This window comes from Scyliorhinus canicula, chromosome 7 (genome assembly GCF_902713615.1).
Source record: "Scyliorhinus canicula chromosome 7, sScyCan1.1, whole genome shotgun sequence".
Lineage (NCBI taxonomy): Eukaryota > Metazoa > Chordata > Chondrichthyes > Carcharhiniformes > Scyliorhinidae > Scyliorhinus > Scyliorhinus canicula.
Genome location: NC_052152.1, coordinates 100628229 through 100653620, shown reverse-complemented (window position 1 = coordinate 100653620; position 25392 = coordinate 100628229). Strand labels below are relative to the sequence as shown.

The following is a 25392-nucleotide window of genomic DNA, read 5'->3' as shown; positions in this document are numbered from 1 at the left end:
AATATTCACAATATTTCACTTTTATATTAAACAAAACATGCTTTGTTGTAAATAAACAAAGCAAAACTTAGTAACATGTATAGGTTATGCACTCAGTTTCACTTACTTCAAGAATTTTCTTAAACTTTATGACATCAAAAGTTATTTACTTCTCTAGGGACCACCCATAAGTGTGCCACAGTTCTCTGGAAACTAATTCTCTTCAGTTCCAGTTATTCCATGATGTAAAAATTCCATTTACCATCCGACTGTGGACATCTCAGTCCCTTGTTCTGGTTACTTTCTCAATACTTCCATACTAATCTACTGTCTGCCTGCTTTCGTTCAAGACTCTGAAGACCACTGTAAATCTTTCCACTAGCTTCAAACTAGGCATTCTTCCAGCATTTGTTCCCCTAATGAAATCCAAACTGAGATTAAGCCTCACTTTCCTTCCACGTGGTGAATGAAGTTAGCATTTTCTCTGCTTACAATGGAGGTCTAACTGTCATTTACTTTGGCTATTTTCTCAGCGTGAGCTGCAAACTGCCACATCAAATCCAAGCTGCAAGTAAATTCTCAAGTAAATTCTCAGCAAAAACCCAGATAAATTGAAACCAGAGAATCTTCCTATGCTCCACCAATTTCCATGATGACGTGCCATGCTCTGTAATATCCTCAAACAGACCTTTAGGTTTACTTACGTCTCTCATTTAAAATTCCTTCTTTGCTCTGAAAAAAATAAATGAATTGTATAACAAAGCTTTTCCACTAATTTAGATCAAAATCTAAATTTAGGTCTGTGTGAGTTGCACACAGAAAAATACTTTTCACTGTATCGCGGCACATATGACAATAAACTAATCCAATCCAATCGCAAGACAAAAATCTCTCTGGAGTGCCTTTACTGAAATGATTGCAGGCGTCATGTCTCCAGTCCCTCAGCTAAGTAAACTCACTTGCTGTTTTCAGATTTTACCTTTCTGCTAATCTCGAGTCAACATGTCCAAAAACTGTTAAATGTAATAAACTCCAAGCTTTGTTTGAATTAGATTCACCCCATTCTCTAAAGTTAAAATTTAAATTCCTAAAACTAAGAGTTATATTCTAAGCAATTAATTAGATATTCGCAATACACAACACAGTTCCCTGAAAGCTATAACTTTGATGTGCTCAGCTGTCTCATAACCCTATCAGATTGCATTATCTCGGGCTCAGCTGACAACTAAATCATGAAGCACCAGCATTAACTTTAATTGCTGTAAAACCTGCTAGTCTACAATGATAATAAGTAAATGAATGTTTCTGATTTAAAAAAAAATAAAACCAAGAAGCTAGTTTGCATAATAACTGGTGAAGCAAGGCCTGATGAAAATTCCAGGCAGGTAAAGGGAGTTGACACACACATCAGTCATTATATAATTAAATGGCACAGCAGGCTCAAATAGCTTAATGATCAACTACTATTAGTGTTCAAATGTCTACACTCTATTGCCAACAGGGTGAATTAAGTTGCTACAATCCTGCCAATGTTCCCTCGAGGGTGTGCGGCCACACAGCAACCCAAAGGTTACTGTGCACAAGCTGTCTGATTTAGGATACTATGTGTGCATAGTATACATAGTATCTGCAAAGAATTTGCAGATACAGTGAACCTAAATGAATTGGTTGCACACTACAAAAAAATTAGAAGAGGTGTTACAGCCTGCCACCTCTGATCTAGCTGAGATGTGTACACATGTCAGTATCATCACATCACCAAAGAATTACCAGGAGAAACTTTGGACACCATCAGAAGCAATGAAAGAACAAAAGCAATGGTATATGTCACTTAAAACTATATTTCTAAGCTTTACACAAGCTGGCTGGTTCAGCAATACTACATCAACTTAGCTCCTCCTTCTGAAACATCTGCAGGGTTTAAGAGCCAGAAATTGCAATTTTCAATTGTGAAAAAACAATAGGTTTCTCAAGGAACAAAATGATCATCTGTATTTGTAAGTAACCTGTGGGTTGGCTAGGAATAGCGCTCTGACTTACAACAGTCAGTGATTGGTTCCTGCAGAATTCTGAGGGACTTTGGGGGCAGCACGGTGGCGCAGTGGTTAGCACTGGGACTACGGCGCTGAAGACCCGGGTTCAAATCCCGGTCCTGGGTCACTGTCCGTGTGGAGTTTGCACATTCTGCCCACATCTATGTGGATTTCACCCCACAACCCAAAGATGCGCTGGTCAGGTGGACTGGCCATGCTAGATTGCCCCTTAATTGGAAAAGAAATAATTGGGTACTCTAAATTTTTTTAAAAAAAGAAGTGATTAGACTTTGAACGAAGAAGGAAGTCTCTCACTCTCGCTTAAGTAAAGGACTGCTTTATTGTTCTAAAAACCAGAATGCCTGTCACAGCTTAACTATATAGTTGAAATTATCTTGAATCTACAAAGAAAGTAGACAGCTTTGACAGAGAAAACCTTCTCAAACTTAAGGAAGTAGCATCAACGTGAAAACTTGAACTCCCTGAAAGACTTCAACTGAAAACCATCATAGTGCATTAGAGATCTTATAAACTTTAATCATTTTTCTTCCCTCTCCACCAACCTTTCCCTCCATGTTGTGCACGTGCGTGTATGTGTGTGTGTGTGTGCGGGGGACGGGGGGGACGGGGGGCTGGGGACGAGTTGGCAAGGGATGGTTGGACAAGGGGTATTAAGTAGTCAGTTACATTTTTTGTCAGTTTAATTATATTATTGTTAAATAATAAAAGATTTTTGGGGTAAATTTACAAACCTGGGGCGAAATTCTCCGACCCCCTGCAGGGTCGGAGAATCGCCCGGGACCAACGCAAATCCCGCCCCCGCCATGGCCGGATTTCTCCGCCACCCGGGAATTGGCGGGGGCGGGAATCGCGCCGCACCGATCGGCGTGCCCTCCGCTCCGATCGGCGAGACCCCTGTGGCGATTCCCTGGCCCGTGATGGGCCGAAGTCCCACCGCTGAGAGGCCTCTCCCGCCGCCGTGGTTTCAACCACCTCTGGTGGCAGCGCGAACGGGCCCCCGGGGTCCTGGGGGGTCGCGGGGCGATCGGACCCCTGGGGGTGACCCCACGGTGGCCAGGCCCGCGATCGGCGGCCCATGGCGGAGGCAGAAGAGAACCCCCCTACAACGCATGCGCCGGTGGTGACGTCACCGGCGCATGCACGAACCGGCGAAGGCCTTTCGGCCAGCCCCGATGACGGCCAGCGGCCGTCAAAGGCCGTTGGCGCCGGTTTTGGCGCGGCGCAACCACTCCGGCGCGGGCCTAGCCCCCAAAGGTGCGGAGAATTCCGCACCTTGGGGAGGCCCAACGCCGGAGTGGTTCGCGCCACCTTCCGCTAAGCCGGGACCCGCCCCCGCCCCACCGGGTAGGGGAGAATCCCGGCCCTGATGACTGCAGTTATTATTCGGCTCAGCAAAGCTCCTCAGGTATTTAAAAATAACATTAATTTCACTTGTGTTGCACCTCCGGATCAAATTGGGCTAGAATTGACCGCGCTCAGCCCAGAGGCTGTGACACAATAACATATTCATACTAGCATCTTAGTTAAACCAAGTTGCTCGATAGGACATTACAAAACAAAATAAGACAGTGAGCCACATAAGGAGTTAATTAAGGCATCCAAAACCTTGGTCAAAGAGGTAGGTTTTAAGGAGGATCTTAAAGAAGGAAAGGGGTAGAAGAAATTTATGGAGTGAATTCCAGAGCCAAATGAATGGCCACCAATGGTGGAGTGATTAATAGTCGGAGATCCTTAAGAGGCCAGAGACATCAGAGAGACGTGGGGCTGGAGGAGGTTGCCAAGATTGCCAAGGCCATTGAAACGAGGGTGAGTATTTTAGAATTAAGGTATTACTTAAACAAGAGCCAGTGTTGGTCGCAAGCACAAGGGCAATGGGTGAACAGTGCTAAGGCACAGGCAGAGTTGTGGGATAACCTCACGTTTTAGAAACGTGGGAGGCCAGCGAGGAGTGCATTAAAGATATCAACTGCATGGATGAGGGTTTCAGCAGATGATGAGCTGAGGCAAGCTAGAGGTGGGCAATATTATCAAAGTTGAAATAGGTGATCTTGTGAGGCAGAGAAGCATGTCATTAGAAGCTCAGACAAAGACTATAAACAATCTAGTTTAATCTCAGAGGGTTGACAGGGAGTGGGATGGAGTTTGTTGTAAGGTCTGATGACAATGATTTTAGTCTTCTAATATTTAATTAAAGAAACTTTCTGCTCATCGAGTACTGAATGTCAGACAAGCAGTTTGACAACTAGAGAACGGTGGAAAAGACAAGTGAGATGGTGAAGAGGGTAGATCTGGCTGTCATCCACATGCATGTGTGAAACTGATGCTGCGTTGATGTTTCACGACGGGCAATGGCAATGGGGCAGCAGGGTAGCATGTGGTTAGCATAAATGCTTCACAGCTCCAGGTCCCAGGTCCCAGGATCGATTCCCGGCCGGGTCACTGTCTGTGTGGAGTCTGCACGTCCTCCCCCTGTGTGCGTGGGTTTCCCTCCGGGTGCTCCGTTTCCCCCCACAGTCCAAAGATGTGCGGGTTAGGTGGATTGGCCATGCTAAATTGCCCGTAGAGTCCTAATAAAAGTAAGGTTAAGGGGGGGGTTGTTGGTTACGGGTATAGGGTGGATACGTGGGTTTGAGTAGGGTGATCATGGCTCGGCACAACATTGAGGGCCGAAGGGCCTGTTCTGTGCTGTACTGTTCTATGTTCTAAGAGAGATCAAGGATAGATTATTGGGGGACATCAAAGGTAACTGTGTGAGAGCAACAAGAGAAACCAGAATAGGTGATTCTCTGGCTACAATTAGATAAATAACAATCGAATTGGGGGAGTGCAGTCCCAACTGTGCTGGATGACAGTAAATTCCATAAAAGGACTTTGACTGTCTAATCATAACTATTTGAAAGAATTTTTAAAATGAAAAATCATGAATGTAAATAAAACAGCGCGCTCAATTTCCCCAATATTTCTAGCTTTGGTATCAGAACCATTGTTGTAGGTTGGTTTTGTTTTGAAGAAAGGAGAGCAAAAATTCAAGTTGAGCTGGTGCATCACTGTACACATACAGTATGGTGGGACCACTTCTGGTCTATCTTAACAATAATTCTGCCCCAATTCTGAGGATGGGCTCATCTGCATAAAAGGGGCAAGCACATTATTCATCGCCCTGCGAGGCACTCGCCTTTTAAGGCACCAGTATCTTGGAGCCAAAAAACAGCCAGACTGGGGTCTTTATGAGTCTAAATTTGTTCTGTAGGACAGGGAGAAATGGGATGGGGATTGCCAAGATAAAAAATTCCACTCATATGTTCTGACCGGCCAGAGCCACAGTGCACGGAACACGTCCAAGAACAGAGGAAGTGAAACATGTCACTTCAACACTGAATCTTTGCCTTTGGCAGCAGACAACTCGATGATTCAGTTGAGCTCTTGCTGGGGCAGGAAGAGGACAGGAGGGGTGACAATGTGTCTAGACAACAAACTGTAGCAACAACTAATAAAGACATTTTTTCTGGTATGTTCCTTCAAACAATACAGCAAAATTCCCAGGGAAAAGGAAAATCATATTTAATTTTTACATTTAAAACAGTACTTTTGGGTTGGAACGTGCTCAAAGGCCAAGAAATATTAAGTTTATCAATAATGTTCAAACAATACACAGGTAGTCCTGTGGTGGTAGCTGAAGATCTGAGGGCAACTCCGTCAGCACTTTTAAGTTGAGGGCAGGCCCAAGGGTGACGCCGATAAGATAGAACAGGGGTTTGAGCCAGGATGCGAGGATCCCGGGATGGTGAAAGAGATGAAGGATCTGTTTTTGGAGGGATGGTTCGCAGCTTGGAAGGATTTGAGGTGATGTTTGGCTCCAGTGTGAGGAGGGCTCCAGTGTGAGGAGGGCTTCAGACATCCAGTGTGAGGAGGGCTTCAGGCATATGCAGGTACGGAATTTCGCACGAAAGGTCTTCCCAAATGTTCCGGTGGTACCGATCTTGAACGGTATGGGACATTATTTTGGGCCCATGGAACTTGTCCAAGTGGTGCTGCTGGCAGGCCAGGCACCGAGACATTGGAGGCAGCAGTGTTGACAGAGACTTGAGGCAGCGCCAATATGCGGGGGCCCCACACGCTGAGGACACAGCCGTCTATCAGGCCAGGGTGAGACCCAGGGTGGGAGGTCCGCGATGGCCCAGGGTGCACAAGCGTCACTGGTCTTTCAAGCAAATGACGGACAGCACATGCCGCAGGAGGCTCCGCCTCAACAAGCAGACAGTGCGGCACCTGTACCATGCCCTTGCAGACTTGACACCACGTGGAGGACGACGACACCTGCTCTTGGTGCCCACAGCTGGATCCGACATCACACGGATGCCCTGTTTGTCCAGACAGTAAATTACATAAACTTTGACACGGACCAAGCCAGCAGCAGGATTCTCCACCAGGAGGCCCCAGGTCCAGGGGCTGATAGACAGCACGCATGTCGTCTTGCACTCACCGGGCCATCTGGGAGAACCCTACGTCAACTGAAAGGGGTTCCACTCCCTGAACATCAAGCTCATGTGCGACCACCACCTTAAGATCATACATGTGTATGTACGCTTTCCAGGTATGTGCACGTCAGGCTACATCCTGGGGCAGTCCGACATCCCCGGTCCCTTTGAGAAACACCACAGGATGGCCGGTTGGCTCTTGGGCGATAAGGGGTACCCACTTAGGACGTGCTAATTGATGCTAGTACGGGGCCAGTGACCGTGCGGAGATCCGCTACAATGAGGCCCATGCAGCCACGCATTCTGTCACTGAGCGATGCATTGATCTGCTCAAAAGGCAGTTCCAATGTCTCGAGGTGCCGGTGGTGCCCTGCAGTACACCCACCGGAGGGTCGCCCGCTTAGTGGTGGTCTGGTATGCCCTCCACAACCTGGCAAGCAGCGGGGCAATGTGCCAGCAGTGGAAGGGGAGGAACATGTGGCCACCTCCGAGAAGGATGAGGATGGCGAGGTGGCGCCAGACCAGCAGGGGCTGGAGGATGATCCCAGGGAAGAACCAGAGGACCAGCCGGAGGCTGGAGGACAGGAGACAGCGGTGAGGCATCAAGCCGGAGGCCAGGGAGGCCTCATCATCACCCCGCTTCAAGTAGGACATGGCCCAGTCCATTATCGACACCCCCCCCCCCCCCCCCCCCCTTCCCACCCTCCCAGGGTCTGCATGTACAAAACCTTGGATAAGGCCACATTTGGAATACTGTGGTGCAGTTCTGGTCACCTCATTTAGGAAGGATGTGGAAGCTTTGGAAAAGGTGCAAAGGAGATTTACCAGGATGTTGCCTGGAATGGAGAATAGGTCTTACAAGGAAAGGTTGAGGGTGCTAGGCCTTTTCTCATTAGAACGGCGAAGGATGAGGGGTGACTTGATAGAGGTTTATAAGATGATCAGGGGAATAGATAGAGTAGACAGTCAGAGACTTTTTCCCCGGGTAGAACAAACCATTACAAGGGGACATAAATTTAAGTAAATGGTGGAAGATATAGGGGGGGATGTCAGAGGTAGGTTCTTTACCCAGAGAGTAGTGGGGGCATGGAATGCACTGCCTGTGGAAGTAGTTGAGTCGGAAACTTTAAGGACCTTCAAGCGGCTATTGGATAGGTACATGGATTATGGTAGAATAATGGAGTGTAGATTAATTTGTTCTTAAAGGCAACACGGTAGCATTGTGGATAGCTCAATTGCTTCACAGCTCCAGGGTCCCAGGTTCGATTTCGGTTTGGGTCACTGTCTGCGTGGAGTCTGCACATCCTCCCCGTGTGTGCGTGGGTTTCCTCCGGGTGCTCCAGTTTCCTCCCACAGTCCAAAGATGTGCAGGTTGGGTGGATTGGCCATGATAAATTGCCCTCAGTATCCAAAATTCTATGATCTATGATTAACCGTGGGCCGAAGGGCCTGTTCTGTGCTGTATTTCTCTATGTTCTATGTCTCATCAAGGTCCGTCTGGTACAGGGTCACATTCCCCAATGACTCGGACAGTCAACCGAGGCCATTAGCCATGGCCGTCAATGACTGCGCCTCGTCTTGGACACCTCCACTCATTCTGCTGATGTCATGCAGCAGGCTCTCCATTGCTGTTGCCATCCTAGTATTGGCCTCGGTGCCACACACTGCCGGCGCCATATACTGTGCCTGTAGCCTCTGGGACTCCTCCAATTGGCTATGGACCTGGAGGGTCGCTGACATCCTCCTCTGAATATCACAGCCGCACCCTATCGACTGCATCAGCTCCGGGTAAACCTGGTCTAGAGGCTCAGCATCTGACAGGGATGCAGCTGGGTCCTAGGATCCAGCAAATCTGTGACTTGTCTTGCCTGCGCATTCCTGCCCCCACCTGATGTGCATCTGCAACTGTGTGGTGCTCACCAGAAAGTGCCCCAGAAGCTTGACCACAACCTTTGCCCACTGAGGTGCGTGTGTCTCTGCACTGGTGGAGGGTGGAGATAACAGCTGTGACACATCTATGGTGGCATCCTTGGAACCGCCGCCGCCACCACCTCCGGATTCCCATCGACTCCAGTTAATAGTCAATGTCAAAGTTCAGAACCAAAACCATTTGTTTCCACCACTGTCATATTGTCTATCTCAGGGGTGGGCAAACTTTTCCATGCAAGGGCCACATTCAGAAATTCACAATTTTCAAGGGCCGCATAGTATATTAAGTAAAATAATTACTTCACCCGGTTATGATTCTGGGCGCCTCATATAGAACATAGAACAGTACAGCACAGAACAGGCCCTTCGGCCCTCGATGTTGTGCCGAGCAATGATCACCCTACTCAAGTCAACGTATCCACCCTATACCAGTAAGTAGCCCAACAGGCCCCCCCCCCCCCCATTAACCTTAAAAAAAAAATATTTAATTTTAAAATAAAATTTAAAAAAAAATTTATTTTTTATTTTTTAAATGACTTGGTGGGCCGCATAAAGACCTTTGGCGGGCCGCATGTGGCTCGCGGGCCGTAGTTTGCCCACCCCTGGTCTATCTCAAAGAAGAGCAGTTTAATCCCTGGCATCCCAGCCAAAATTTGACTCTCACTCAACATTAAAAAAGATTACCTGGTCAATATCACTGCTGTTTGAGGAGGTTTGCTGTGCCCAAATTGGCTGTAGGGTTCCCAATACTGCAACAATGGCTACGCTTCAAAGTACTTCATTGGCTTCAAGTGCTGTGAGACATCCAGCGGTCGTGAAAAGTGCTGTAAAAATGCAAGTCTTTCTTTTATCTTTTCAAACCACCTAGCCCATCTCTTGCTGGAATCCTTCTACATGCCTCTATCACCTGCAAGCTCTATCACTCCAATTCTGTCCTGACCAGCCACTCGCTCTACCTGCCGCCTCTATCACCTGCAAGCTCTATCACTCCAATTCTGGCCTGACCAGCCACTCGCTCTACCTTCCAGAGACTTCAGCTCGTCCAAAGCAATGCTGCCCATTTCCTATCCTACCACTAGCCCTGCTGACCCATTATCTGCTCTCAATGACATACATTTGCACTCAATCCACATGTCTTGCTTTTGGAATTCTAGTCTAGTCTTTTACTCCCTCAATGCTGTTGTTCCTCATTAATGGTGCAACCTCATCCAAGGCCTACTACCCCCTCCATGAAATCTCATTCCTCATACTTCTCATCTCTTGTGTTTTCACCCACTCAATTTTTCTTTCTATTAGCAGCTGTGCTTTCATCTGCCCACCCCCTGGAATTCCCTCCTTAAATTCCTCTAGCTCTCTCGTCTGCTTCTTTAAAACCACACTTTTTTGATTTCGTATTTGGTCACATATTACCTATTTGGCTTGACACCCATTTTCCTAAATTTTCTTCCAACTTTGTATATAATATTTGCTGCTCAGGAGACGGACTCTGCATGGAGAAAACCAATGCAGATCGAGTGATCTCCTTGCTGAGCATATCTGTTCAATATACAAGTGTACCAAAGCCTTTGGCTGTTTGCCACTTTAATTCTCCCGCTCCTCTGTACTGAAACTTGTACTGTACAAAAGAACACTAATGCAACCTCTAGGATCGGCACGCCAGCTTTCAATTAGGCACTTTATACTTATTAAGGATTAAATGTCATAGTCGCCACTTCCATTCTCTTAGACAATAGGCGCAGGTAACGATTGTTCTGTAACCATTTAGCCCTGGATTCATCTTTGGTTTCCTTATTTGTCCTATTACCACCCACTTGTGCCCTCCATTTATCATGAATCTTTCCCATCTCCTCTTTTTCTAACTCTGTACTTGCTTAGGTAATTTGGACATTCTGAATTCACTCTCCGTTTACCCGAACAGGCGCTGGAATGTGGCGACTAGGGGCTTTTCACAATAACGTCATTGCAATGTAAGCCTACTTGTGACAATAAAGATTATTATTATTAAAATGGTTACATCTTTAACTTATTCAAGTCCTGATGAAAAGTGACGGAGCTGGGATGTTACCTGTTCCTTTCTCCGCAGATGCTGTGAGACCGACTGAGTATTTCCAGAATTATCTGTTTTTAATTTCACAATTCCAGCATCTGCAGTATTTGGCTTTGCATAAGGAGCAAGAACCCTAGTCAATTTTCTCTTTCTTAACCCAGGCATGGTGAGGTAAACTTTAGCATCCTTTCCAATAACTCCACCACACGTCAATGCTCTATTCTGAGAGCTTCCTGCCCTGTAAGCATCAGTTACTGATTATTATAATTACAGAAGTATGTCGTCTTTCACGATTTTAGCCTATAATGGACAACACTTCCACTTCAAACCTTTAAAATCAAATAACATTTGTCTTGTGAACTTAAACTTAACGCAATTCAGATCTGTCGCAATTGGAGGAGGGCTCAAAAACAAGCTTTCGACTGCTTCAACAGAATTCAAAATGCAAAAACCTGACAGCAGTTTATCAAGAAAGGGAAGATATCCTCTTTGGAATTTGTGCAATCTTTTATAATTCTGGTACCCATAGTACTGAGGAAATCCCCCAAAAGTTACTGCTACAAAAGATGAAAATAAGCTGTACTAATCTATTAACATCATTATACCTCCAACTGTGTACTTTTAAAATACTATGAAGTAATATGGATTCCCTTAAAAGTGTCAAGAAAGCTGTGGCACACCATATATGCTCTCAATGTTAGCAAACTGATGATCATCCTCCAAGAGTTTTGTTTTTAAATTGCCTTTTTTAATTAAAAAAAGTCATCTGAATAGCCAAGAGTGGGTACAATTATGTACTTTTTTTCAATACAACACCATTTAATACAAAAGTAAAATCAAAATTCTGATGAAAAGTCATTGAACAGAAATTTAAATCCTGTTTCTCTTTCCACAGATTTGCATAATCTGCTGTGTATTTCCAGCATTTTCTGTTTTTACAATAGTTCAATAATCGTTCAAGTATCTTGAAGCAGGCAGATGGCTTGCAGAACATCCGTTTTTAAAACAAATCTAGAGTTTGACAAGAGGAAGTCAGTTATTCATTTGCTGAAAATCTGACCAAGCATTTTATTCAGATGCAGTATCTGGAGAAATTTGCAGATTTAAAGAAGTAATCGGCAAGTCAAAGAAAACACAAAGTTTAGCAAAAATGGGGGGGGAGATTACAGATCATTTCAGTGTTGATTCTTTTATTTAAATCCACAAAACGATTTTCATCTGAAAATCCTATGAGGCATTAGGTGTGCATTTTGAACGTTCAAATGCAGCTTTGACACGATTATGAAATATTTCCCTTCACTTCTATTGGTATGTGATGGGTGGATGGATTGGTTGGGATGGAGGATGGGAAAGAACGAGGGGTTGGAAGAGTCTACATTATATTCACTTATTAAATTTGCAGTAGTTTAACTGAGTTCTGTAAAACTGAAATCCAATAAATTCAAGTGGATCATAATTAGCTGATAACTGCATGTATAATCAAATAGCTTACATTAACCAAAGCTTACAATATTCAGCATTACAGAAATGTAAGTAATAAACAGTTTTCTTTTATAAAATATGCACACATCAAGATTGTGGTGGTTTTAAAAACATTTATGATACTAGTACTGTTTGTTTGATTCTGGAACCAAATATAACAACTGGACAAAGTTATTTACAAAATTCTGTCTCCGCTTATCTTCCTCATTCCTTACATTGTCCAGGCTAGAGTTTTGAGAACTAAATTCTCGATTGTACAAACTTCTCCAAGAAGACAGAACAGATAATTAAATCATATGAAATGTATTAAAATTACCTTCATTGTGGCAATATTCGTTCCTGCGAATGACAGGGAGATCAACTGAATTCCTAGCTCATAACTTACTAAAGTATATGGCCTCAGAAGCATGACTGTAGTGAGTCATAAGCAAAACCACATCAGTTTCAAACGTTCTCTGAAGTGGAAGGGGTTAGATAGCAATGTTTACAACCAAAAATACAGCACAAGATTTCACATGCACACGGACAACACCAGCTCTACCTGATTACTACCTCTCTTGACAAACCCACTGTTACTAAATCAAACTTCATGAACGACATTCAATGATGGATGAGCAGAAATTCCTCCAATTAAAAATTTTGAAAAACAATGTCATTGTTTTTGGTCCCTGTTGCAAACTCCACTCCGCATCTACCAACTTCATTCATCTTCCTGCCAACTGTTTGAGACTGAACCAGACTGTTGCAATACATCAAATAGATAAAATCCGTACTTTTACTAAGACCGGTCCAGCTAGGACAGCACGATGGTGCAGTGGTTAGTACTGCTGCCTCACGGCGCTGAGGACCCGGGTTCGATCCCGGCCCCGGGTCACTGTCCGTGCGGAGTTTGCACATTCTCCCTGTGTCTGCGTGAGTTTCACAAATTTTCTTGTTGTCCTGGTCAATGTTTATCCCCTCAAAAAAAATGAAACATTCATCCCATCGCTGTTTTAAAAAAAAAATTATTTTATTACAAACATGAATCAAAACTGGTTACAACACATAAACACCCTGGGAAACATACTTCCCAGCACTCAACTATACAGCCTACAAATTTCTCCCCTTTTTCATCCCCCCTCCCCCTTCCCCTGTGATGAACAGCTCCTCAAACACCGTCACAAACATCCCCCACCTTTTCTCAACCCCTCTGCAGTCCCTTAACTCATATTTTATCTTCTCCATCTGCAGGAAGTCATACAGGTCACCCAACCAAGCCGCTACCCCTAGTGGCGATGCCGATCGCCACTCCAGTAAAATTTGCCGCCATGCAATCAGAGAAGTGAAGGCCACGACATCGGCCTTCTTCCTCTCCATGAGCTCCGGCTTCTCTGAAACCCCAAATATCGCCACCAAAGGGTCCGGGTCCACCTCCTCCTCCATTATCCTGACTAAGAATGCGAACACCCTGCCCAGAATCTTCCCACTTTTTCGCAACCCCAAAACATATGCATGTGATTCGCCAGCCCCTGCCCACACCTCTCACCCTCTGCTACCCCTCGGAAGAAACCATTCATTCTCGCCCGAGTCTGATGCACCCTGTGCACCACCTTAAACTGTATGAGACTCATCCTTGCACAGGAGGAGGTCCTACGCAGTGCCTCACTCCATATTCCCCAACTGATCTCCCCTCCCAACTCCCCTTCCCATTTCTCCTTGACCTTCACCACCTGCTGGCCTCCCTGCACCCCCCAGCCTTTGTGTATATCACCAATCCTTCCGGAAGCAGCAGTCGCTCCAGCAGGGTGTATCCTGGCAACTTAAGAAACCCCCTCCAGACCATTCGCGCAAAGTCCCTAACCTGCAGATACCTGAACTCACTCCCCCTCAGCAGCTCTACTCTCTCCCTTAGCTCCTTCAGACTGGCAAACGCTTCCTCCAAATACAGATCCTTCACCTTGGCCAGCCCCATTTCCCTCCTCCTCCTGTATACACTATCCACCTCTGGGCTCAAACGCATGATTCTCGCACAGCGGCATTAACATCGACATCCCTTCCACCCTAAATTGCCTCCTCAACTGATTCCATATCTTCACCGTGGACTGCACTACCGGGCTCCCTGTCCTTCCCTTTAAATTACACACTATTTTGACTTGTACATCCTTCATTGTTGCTGGAATTCCCCACCTAAAACCATCACGAGACCACATTAGCATAACCACTGCAACCACTGCAAAGACAATTGTGAACCACCTTCGCAGGTCATTCTAGGGATGGGCCTGGCCAGAATTGTCCACATCCAGAGAAAATTTTTTAAGAAGAACACTTCCTCCAAGAAAAAAGAATAGAGACCAAGTTAAGAAAGAAAGGTATTGCACTTATAAAGTACCTTGCATGACCTCAGGATGTTCCAAGATGCTACATATGCACAAAGGCTTCATTTCCAGAAATAGATAAAATTTTCCTTCAAAGATTTAATTATTCAAAGTCCACACAATGCTCATACCTTGTTGTTGGATTGGATTCTACATATGTGTATTCTAGTAATGTAGCTAACTGAACCTATATCCTTTAGGAAAAAAGTACAAAATTACAAATACATATTTTATATGATCAAATTTTCAAATCTGTCTGCCTATTTTCATCAATCACAAATTAAATCTGACCACATAAAATCTGTCTGCTTCACACACCGACGCATGGGTTTCCTGGCGACGAGAGTGCTGTCACCGGGAAATCCAGTGACAACGACGAGATCGGTAGATCCTGCTGGCGGGCCGCCTCCACCGCCGAAAAACATTCGGCGGGGTGGTTGGCAAATCCCGTCTTCAATTTCTATTACAGATTAAAAAGAAAATGACAAATGCAGAATGTTTGTCAGAAAAATGTAAACAATGAACATGCACAGACTAGTAAGCATCTGAAAGAGAAAAATATAGTTTACAGGGAACCCTTCCATCAGATCTGACAAATAGTCACATGTGAAATGCGAAGCCTATTTTTCTCTAGTGTATAACTGACCTGCTGTGTATTTTCAGTTTTAATTATTCGTTGGTAATTCTGCTGGGGATCATCAATGCCAAACTTGGTCAAGTGCTGGCTTGATACCAAGGCAGTCACTCTCACTTTCCATCTGGAATTCAACTCTTTTGTCCATGCCTGAACCAAGGCCGTAATCCACTAATGTTACACTGATACCAATTTTTAAGGTTCTCTTGTACGCCTAGCCTATTGTCCTCTTCCTTTACAATGCAAACAGATATACATATTCAGAACAAGTCAGCAACGAAAGGGAAAATGCTGGAAAATCTCAGCAAGTCTGGCAGCATCTGTAGGGAGAGAAAAGAGCTAACGTCTCGAGTTTCATGGCTCTGTCAAAGATAACAGACAGAGAAAGTTGGAAATATTTATACTGTGGAGTGAGAATGAAAGATGAGTCATAGCCACAGAAACCCAGGGAAACTGGGTGCTAATGGCCACAGATACCAAGGCGAAAGAGTGTTAATGGCAGCCCCCAGAGAGGACAACGGATGTGGGGCAGAATTCTCCGCAACGGCCGACGCCGTCGTGAAACCCGGAGTGTTTCACGACGGCGTCGGAGGCCGCGCCTCGCTTCCTATCCCCTCGCCCTCCCTCCCTATCCCCTCCCTCCCTATCCCCTCCCCCGCCTCCCCCCTCCCTCCCCCCCTCCCTCCCCCTCTCCCTCCCCCCCTCCCCCCCTCCCTCCTCCCCCTCCCTCCCCCTCTCCCTCCCTCCCCCCCTCCCTCCTCCCCCTCCCTCCCCCTCCCTCCTCCCTCCCCCTCTCCCTCCCCCCCCCTCCTCCCCCCCCTCCCCCCCTCCCTCCTCCCCCCCCTCCCCCTCCCTCCCCCTCCCTCCTCCCTCCCCCCCCTCCCCCTCCCTCCTCCCTCCCCCCCCCTCCCTCCTCCCCCCCTCCCCCTCCCTCCCCTCCTCCTCCCCCCCCCTCCTCCCTCCCCCCTCCCCCTCCCTCCCCTCCTCCTCCCCCCCCTTCCTCCCTCCCCCCTCCCCCTCCCTCCCCTCCTCCTCCCCCGCCCTCCTCCCTCCCCCCTCCCCCCCTCCTCCCTCCCCCCTCCCTCCCCCGCCTCCCCCTCCCTCCCCCCTCCCTCCCCCGCCTCCCCCTCCCCCCCCTCCCCCCTCCCTCCCCCGCCTCCCCCTCCCCCCCCCTCCCCCCCCTCCCCCGCCTCCCCCTCCCCCCCCTCCCCCCTCCCTCCCCCGCCTCCCCCTCCCCCGCCTCCCCTCCCCCCCCCTCCTCCCCCGCCTCCCCCGCCTCCCCTCCATCCCCCCTCCCCCTCCCTCCTCCCCCCACCTCCCCCCTCCCCCCCCTCCCCCTCCCTCCTCCCCCCCCTCCCCCCCCCTCCTCCCCCCACCCTCCTCCCCCCCCCTCCCCCCTCCCTCCTCCCCCCCTCCCCCCTCCCCCTCCCCCTCCTCCCCCCCCTCCCCCCCTCCCCCCCCTCCCCCCCCCTCCTCCTCCTCCCTCCCCCCCCCCTCCTCCTCCTCCCTCCCCCCCCCCCTCCTCCTCCTCCCTCCCCCCCCCTCCTCCTCCTCCCTCCCCCCCTCCTCCTCCTCCCTCCCCCCTCCTCCTCCTCCTCCCTCCCCCCCTCCTCCTCCTCCTCCCTCCCCCCCTCCTCCTCCCTCCTCCCCCCCTCCTCCTCCTCCTCCCTCCCCCCCTCCCCCCCCTCCTCCTCCTCCCCCCCTCCCCCCCTCCTCCTCCTCCCCCCCCTCCCCCCCCTCCTCCTCCTCCCCCCCCTCCTCCTCCTCCCCCCCCTCCTCCCTCCCCCCCCCCCTCCTCCCTCCCCCCCCTCCTCCCTCCTCCCCCCCCCGGGGGGGGGCTAGGAGCGGCGTTTCAGTGAAACTCGGCCGCCGGGCCTTGACGCGGCTGGCGGCACCAAATTACGTCAGCCGCGCATGCGCAGGTTGGCCGGAGCCAACCTACGCATGCGCGGTTGCCGTCTTCCCCTCCGCTGCCCCGCAAGATGTGGCAGCTTGATCTTGCGGGGCGGCGGAGGGGAAAGAGTGCGTCTCTTGGAGACGCCGGCCCGACGATCGGTGGGCACCGATCGCGGGCCAGTCCCCTCCCGAGCACGGCCGTGGTGCTCGATCCCCTCTCCGCCCCTCACAGGCCCCAAACTTACCTTTCGCGCTATGTTCACGCCGGCAGCGACCAGGTGTGGTTACCGCCGGCGTGAACAGGTCGGGAACGGCAGGTCGCTCGGCCCATGCGGGCCAGAGAATCGCGGGTCGGCGTGAAAAACGGCGACCCGCGATTCTCCAAGCGGCATGTCGCAAAACGCGATACGCCATTTGGGGGTGGGGTGGGAGAATCGCGGGGGGTGCCAGAGCGGCCCTCCCGCGATTCTCCCACCCGGCCTGGGGAGCGGAGAATCGCGCCCGTGAAAGGTCAAACAGCAGGGAAACTAACATCAGAGGATGAACTGTAGGTGTGGGGGGAGGGGAACATAAGAACATAAGAACTAGGAGCAGGAGTAGGCCATCTGGCCCCTCGAGCCTGCTCCGCCATTCAATTAGATCATGGCTGATCTTTTGTGGACTCAGCTCCACTTTCCGGCCCGAACACCATAACCCTTAATCCCTTTATTCTTCAAAAAACTATCTATCTTTACCTTAAAAACATGTAATGAAGGAGCCTCAACTGCTTCACTGGGCAAGGAATTCCATAGATTCACAACCCTTTGGGTGAAGAAGTTCCTCCTAAACTCAGTTCTAAATCTACTTCCCCTTATTTTGAGGCTATGCCCCCTAGTTCTGCTGTCACCCGCCAGTGGAAACAACCTGCCCGCATCTATCCTATCTATTCCCTTCATAATTTTAAATGTTTCTATAAGATCCCCCCTCATCCTTCTAAATTCCAACGAGTACAGTCCCAGTCTACTCAACCTCTCCTCATAATCCAACCCCTTCAACTCTGGGATTAACCTAGTGAATCTCCTCTGCACACCCTCCAGCGCCAGTACGTCCTTTCTCAAGTAAGGAGACCAAAACTGAACACAATACTCCAGGTGTGGCCGCACTAACACCTTATACAATTGCAACATAACCTCCCTAGTCTTAAACTCCATCCCTCTAGCAATGAAGGACAAAATTCCATTTGCCTTCTTAATCACCTGTTGCACTTGTAAACCAACCTTCTGTGACTCATGCACTAGTACACCCAAGTCTCTCTGAACAGCGGCATGCTTTAATATTTTATCGTTTAAATAATAATCCCGTTTGCTGTTATTCCTACCAAAATGGATAACCTGGGAAGGGGGAAGCAAAGAGGAGAAAGGTGCAGGAAAGGTGGATAAGATTGGGGGGGGGGGGAAATTAAATGTATATTAAGAAAGAAAGAAATGGTAAAAGACAGTTAAAATGAATTGAAAACAAATGGGTCGAGGTGGGGCTGATCATCTGAAGTTGTTGAAATCGATGTTGAGACCGGAAGGCTGTAGCGTGCCTAACCGGAAGATGAGATGTTGTCTGCTATTCTCATACTTGTCTGTTGTCTCATAACAAGTCAGCTATTGCTTATCAATTTTTCTGTAGGCAGGCATACATAACTCAGTACCTGATATTAATCTAAAAACATTGAATTCAATTACAGTGCATGTTCTTTTAAAATCTATTACATATATATATATATATATTTATATAATGTATATAATTAAGAGCATTTACCTTATCAATAGTACTGTTATCAAGTTCTATTTCCATTGATCTTGGTCTCAGTTTGATAGGTTTGTCTTTAAAAATGTCTCCAAAGCCAAACCCTTTTATCTTTTTTGGCTGAATTTCTACTGCCATCGCACTATTTGATCCATCTGATGTCAACTTTACGCCAATCCCATTTGTAGCATCTTGTTCAGGGCTTCCTTGGTCCTTAACGCCTAGAAAAACATTAAGCTGTTTCAATAAAGGGAAATGAATACTGCTAGCCTATTTGATCATAAGGATAAAGGTATCAGTGCTGAATCTAATCATATTTTCACTCCTTATGCATGTTGTCCAGGGAACAGGACATAATTTTCTCTTCCCTATCCCAGAATGGCAAGACCAATTGCAGCAACCCTACTAGTAGGCTGACCTGCAGCTCATACAGGAGGGAGGGTGAGGAGGGGGGGGGGAAAGAAACTCGATGGGCCAAATGGCCTCCTTCTGTAATGTAGGAAATCTATGATTCTATATTGCAACAAAATACAGGTACAATGGTGGCGGTCAGGGGACACGTTAAACTTATTGATTAAATTATGAGGAACTAAGCGAACTAGGCTGAAGATTTTGGGAGTGAAAATAGACGCAACGCAGATTATTACCATTCACTAAAAGGCAGCAATCTACAAAGCAAAGCAAACAGAATCCTAAGCTTGTTAACAAGTCTGTATATTGTAAGTCACTATTACACTGAAGCTAGAGAGTGCTCTGAGCAGATGACATCGTGCAGAGTTACCATGGGCTGGAGTCGCTGCCGGCAGGATGCTCCGTTTTGCTGGCAGCCCTGGGGTTTCCCAACGGCGTGGGGCTGACTCACAATGAGAAACCCTATTGGCCAGCCGGCATAATGGAGCATCCTGCTGGCATGGTGACCATATTTTTGGTCCTAATCACAGTGCCAGAGAAACAATCAAGTCTTGCATGTTGCACAGAGAAGGACCACTGACTGACTCCTAATGCGAAAAAACTGAATGAGAGATGGTGAGAAAAGATTTGACTTAAAGGAGCCGAATGAGGGGACCTTCATATAGAGATGTTCAACATACTAAATGGTCAATCCTGAAGATTGTGTCAAATTGAAATATGACTACAGGACATAAGCATCTTAAGAGAGTGTGGTCAAAAAATGGTTAATAAGGTAGTGACAGACCTTTTCAGTCAAGGTGAGGAACATAGTGGATTTAAGTTTGGCAAAATATTAATGGCGAAAACAACGTGACTTAAGACGGACAAACTTTCAGGATCTGATGATTTGTCCTCAAAAGTATGAAAGAAAGTGATGAGAAACTCAGTTGTATTGATCAGAATTTTACAAAGCCCTCCAAATTTAGGAATTGTGCCTTTGGTTTGGGAAACTGTAAATTTCACTTCACTGTTTAAGGAAGGGAGGGAAAGAGGGAAAAAAACAAATAATACAGACTTCTCAATTTAATGCCGGTTGTGGAGAAATGACTAGAATCCATTAAAGACAGCAATTGAGCATTTGAACAAGCATGAGTTGATCGAAAAGTATCAGCATGGTTTCCCCCCCCCCCCCCCCCCCCCAATACATTTAGAGTACCCATTTCATTTTTTCAATTAAGAGGCAATTTACAGTGTTCAATCCACCTCTGCACATCTTTGGGTTGTGGGGGCAAAACCCACGCAAACACAGGGAGAATGTGCAAACTCCACATGGACAGTGACCCAGAGCCAGGATCGAACCTGGAACCTCAGTGCCGTGAGGCAGCAGTGCTAACCACTGTGCCGCCATGCTGCCTGAGAGTCAGCACGGGTGACCAACAATTTAGACCAGATCACCAGAATGGAAGATAAGGGAGTGTCCATTTATGCTATTTTAGAGGAAACCAAAGGGCACCTAAGAAGGTTGTGCAGAGATTTTATTGCACAAAAGTGAGACCCGATACAACAAGGCCCATGTGGCCACCCAGCAGTCATTGAGCTGTGCATAGGACTGCTCAAAATGCGGTTCCAATGCCTCAACCGCTCTTGTAGTGCATTGCAGTACACACTCCAGAGGACCGCCCGCATTGTGGTGGTCTGCTGTGCCCTCCACAACCTGGCACCGCAACAGGGCGATGTACTGGAGGTTGAGGAACATGCAGCCACCTCAGAGGAGCAGGACAAGGAGGCGCCGGATCCGCCAGGAGTGGCAGGACCAGCCCGGGAAGGACCCGCAGGACTAACCTGAGAATGGAGGACAGACAGGCAGAAGTACCGGCATGCTCGAGGCCCTCATCCTCGCCCGCTTCACATAGAACGTGGCTTCATCTCACCCGCCCCACCACTCCCCTGCTATTTTGCTCCCTTCTGCCCCCGTACCACCCTCACTCAAGGGTTATGAGACTGTGCTGGGGCTGTCCACGGGTCACTGTCAATGGCAGGGGAGTGATGATAAACCACTGTGAGCGGAGCACTGGTGCTCCTCAATCTATGTCATTGTCTGACTCCTGCCTGTCTGCTCGCGCACACCCGTCACCTGCACATGGTGTGCCTGGGGGGGGGGGGGGGGGGGGGGGGGGGGGTTGCTTCCTCCCAGGCAACACTGGCTGCCCTGTGGCTGACCCACCGAGCCCCTCGGGGGAACAGGCCATCCCATCTGGTCTCAACCATGTTCAGGCCTGGACAGATCGGCATCCCGAATCGTGGGGCTGGTCTCCTCGGTGGCATGGCTACAAGCTGAGTAGGGTTTGCTCGGCAGGATCCGTGTAAGTGCTGCACCCCATTGTTGACGGGGAGCTGGCGGGCATGGGCCCGGCAAATCATCAACAGCGTGAAGTCCATGGCGCCTCGTTAAGTGGAGCAATTAACATTTAACAACGGAGACAGCCTCACCGGCTCAAACATCGGGGGAAACTCACGGGCAGTTCCCGCTCGCTACCACACTTCGAAAATGCTCCATTAAATCATGCCCATGATGTCCTCCCTGAATGATTGCACAAACTCAACATAGCCCTCCAAAAACGAGTCACAGTATGTTCAGTTGAGAGTGACTAATATGCAACACCTCATGCTTTGAAATCGTGAGTTACATCAGCCAGGATGACAGTTTGATCTCACAATCAGACCATTCCTGGCATGTCTGGCACACTGGAGCCTCACTTTTCACCATTTATAGATGACTTGGATAAAAGAGTTGTAGAATTACAAATTCAAGTTTGCAATTGTCACTTATTTAGGAGGCACACAGTTCGAGTGATTGGGAGCAGGATTTATAAGTGACGGACAGACTAAATGAGTTGAAAAAGATAGGAGTTCAATCTGGTAATGTGTGGGGTCACTTACACTGGATTTAAGAAAGACGAATTGTATTATTTTCTGGGTGTCAAGAATCTAAGAGTTACGAAAGAGCAGAGATTTAAGCGTCTAAGTATATCATTCACTAAAAGCTATGTCATGGGTACAGAATGAAATCAAGGTGGATAAAGGAAGATTGGCTTTCTCTCAACGCAGTCACCATTCAAAAATAAGCAAGTGATTTTCAGCCATATACAGTCTTCGATGGGCCCCATCTGGAATACTGCAATCAGTTTTGGCCAATAAACCTCAAATCCGTAATGCTTTGTTGAAGCATCAGAAAAGAGGAGCCCAGCCTTCTACAATTCCAAAGAACTTCACCTTGGAAATACATTATGCAATTTCACCAGACTATCAGGGCTAAAAGGGTTAAACTGTGAGGAAAGTTACAGAAGGATAGATACAGAGAAACTTTCCACTAGTGGGGAGAATCCAAATAAAAGGGCATGATCTTAAAATCTGAGCTAAGTAATTTAGGAGTTCAGAAGATTGTTTCTGCACAAGAAACAGTGCAAACAAACTTTCCCCAGTAGCTTGGAATGGCTTCGCCAATTAAAATTTTCAAGGCCGAGATAAATATATTTTTGTTGGATACGGCTATCAAGGGATATGGAGTAAAGACAGGCAATTGGACCCATGGTACAGTGAAACATGATACTCTTACTGGTATGTTTCAATAGGCATAGGGAGAAAGTAGTAAAATATTTCTTCAGTTCTGATCTCCAGAAACATTTCTTCATGCAAAAAGTGATCAAATACAATGGTCTTCCAGACAGGGCAATTCAACTGCTGCGAAGAGGAAAATCACGTTTTTACAGAAGGATGAGCCGAATGGTCTCCTTCACCCTTCCCCCTCTTGCCTTTGATGAGTACTAATTTTCAACTACCAGCAGCTTAAACAATTGGTGAGGTTGGAGCTAGCTATATGGAAGTAACAATGTTAATAAACATCTTAATTTATAATCCAGTGTATAAAAAAGTACTTCTACATATTTAAGGCCTATACTGTAGATTATTGACAACGATGCAAGGAAAACTACATGGTAATAGATAAAATTAAGGAACTAGAACGTGCTTAATCATACCAAAAACCATAAGCAATTTTAGTTAAACAATATAGGATCAAAAAATGATCCTGAACATATAGGGGCTTTTTGACTCATCAGGTTTCCATTGCACTTTTGAAAGAGCTACCCAATTAACCACATTCCTCTTTAACAGTAACCCTGCAAATGTTTTTCCTTAAAGTATATATCCAATTCCCATCCAAAGTTATATTGAATCTGCTACCACCATTCTTCCTAGCAGTGTATTCCAGATAACAATAATTCCTGTGCAAGAAAAATATTTCCAATGTCAACCATTTTTTTTGCCTATAACCTTAAATCTCTCCACTGTCTACCAGCCTTCTGTCACAGGAACAATTTATCCACATTTCCTGTATCAAAACGGTTTTCAATTTTGAACAACTCTAAAAACATTCTCTTAAGGTGGCACGGCAGCACAGTGGTTAGCACCACTCTTCCACAGCGCCAGGGACCTGGGCTTAATCCCGGCTTTCGCTTAGCGTGCGTGTGAAGTTTGCATGCTCTCCTGCTGTCTGCATGGGTTTCCAACCAGGTGCTCTATTTCCTCTCGAAGTCCAAAGATGTGCAGGTTAGGTGGATTGGCCATGTTTAATGGAGCGGGGAAAAAGACATGCCAAGAGGCAGCAGCTCAGGGGCCGAAAAGATGGCAAAGGCAGCAAAAGCCTGGAAATAAGGAACAAGGAGATGGCAAACATGTGGGATGGCGAGGCCCTAGCCACACCTGAACGAAAAGGACTGCCAGGCCATATGCAGGACTCTACCCCTATGAACGGATGGAGGAGTTGCTGTTAACCCTACAGGCAGCACTAGAAAAGGAGGAAAGGCTGCTGGAGACTTAGGAAGCAACGATCAAGGAACTAGAGAAGGCCTCCAGTGGCCAGAGCAACCAGATCACCACACCAGAGATAGAAATGACAAGGTTGGAGGCGATGCAAGGGACAGTAAAGGGGAAAGTCGAGGATCAGGAAAATCGGCTGAGACGCCAGAACCTCCACATAGTGAGTCTACCAAAGGAAACCGAGGGCAGGAACCCCACGGACTATGTGGCCCGGATGTTGAGTATCCTGGTGGGAAGGGAAAGCTTCCCCAAGCCGCTGGAAGTAGACAGTGCTCACAAGTCACTCCAGCCAAAGCCCAAGGCCATGGAACATCCAAGGGCCTTCATCACAAAGCTGCACTGGTACCAAGACCGGGAAACAATCTTGAACTGGGCTAACAGACAAGGTCCTGAAAGTAGGAGGGCCACTAGATCCGGGTGTATCAGGATATTGGGGCAGACCTAGCCAAGTGCCGAGCGGAATTCAACAAAACGAACGCAGCCCTTTACAGGAAATATTACTTTACCTCACTGGGGGAGTATGAATTGGACAGGGCCCACCGGTCACACCAGCCAAAACCAAAAATGAATGAACCACCAAGAGCTGCGGTCATCTGTTTTCACAATTTTCAAGTGAAGGAGGTGCTGAGGTGGGCAAAGCAGAATCAGGAGGTGGGGTGGAATGGCAACAGTATACGCATATACCAGGACTTGACGACAGAGCTGGCAAGGAGACGGGGTGGCCTTCGGTCAAGCCAAGTCAGTGTTGTACAAGCGCAATGTGCGAAGCTGCAGGTCATGTACAATGGCAGGGACTATTAGTTTGTGACTGAGGCATTTGTGAAGGCAGAAGGCCTAGGACCGGATTAAATTTGGACTTTGACAGTTTTTGACTAAGTTTTTCTATTGTTCTTTCCTTTTATGGGTATTACGGTTACCTTTTCTGTGTAATAGGGGTTTGGGCCAGAGTGGTTTGGGATTTATGGTAACAAAGTGGTTTATAGGGCGCACTTAACGAAGGCAAGATTGAGCTGGCTGTTTGAGGGGGTGGAGGACAGTTGCGAGCGGTGTGGGAGGGTCCCACCAATCATGTCTGGTCCTGCCCGAAGTTGGAGAAACATTGGCGGTCGTTTTTCAGCACCTTGTCTGAGGTTCTGCTTGTGGAATTGGAGCCGGGTCACCTGGAGGCCATAATCGGGGTGTCAGACCTGCTGGAGCTGCAGACAGGAGCATGGGCAGATGTTTTGTCCTTCGCCTCATTGATTGTTCGTAGGTGGGTTCTGTTGGAATGGAGGTCAGCTTCTCCCCCCAGTACTTCGGCGTGGCTGGGGGATCTAATAGTGTTCCTGTATTTGGAGAAAGTGAAAGTTGCTCTGAGAGGGGTGGATGTCGGGTTCCACCAGAGGTGGGGCATGTTTGTTTTACATTTTGGAGACCTGGTTGCTGTCAAGAGATGGAGGGGGGAAAGAGAAGAAGAGAGAGATTGTGTACCATTGTTAAAAATGTTAAAATGTTG

The 25392-nt window shown here is 47.5% G+C and overlaps 1 protein-coding gene across 4 annotated transcripts in view; it reads right to left on the bottom strand.

The window, feature by feature from the left end:
* Positions 1–25392, bottom strand: part of sh3kbp1 (SH3-domain kinase binding protein 1) — a 413248-nt gene that overhangs the window by 131227 nt on the left and 256629 nt on the right. For all 4 annotated transcript variants that reach the window (XR_005461315.1, XM_038802548.1, XM_038802549.1 and 1 more), the window contains one exon: positions 18642–18850. Coding sequence is in view for 3 of the 4 variants with exons in the window: in XM_038802548.1 (XP_038658476.1) it covers positions 18642–18850 (209 nt within the window). In the remaining variant the exon portion in view is untranslated. The remainder of the gene's footprint in view (positions 1–18641; positions 18851–25392) is intronic.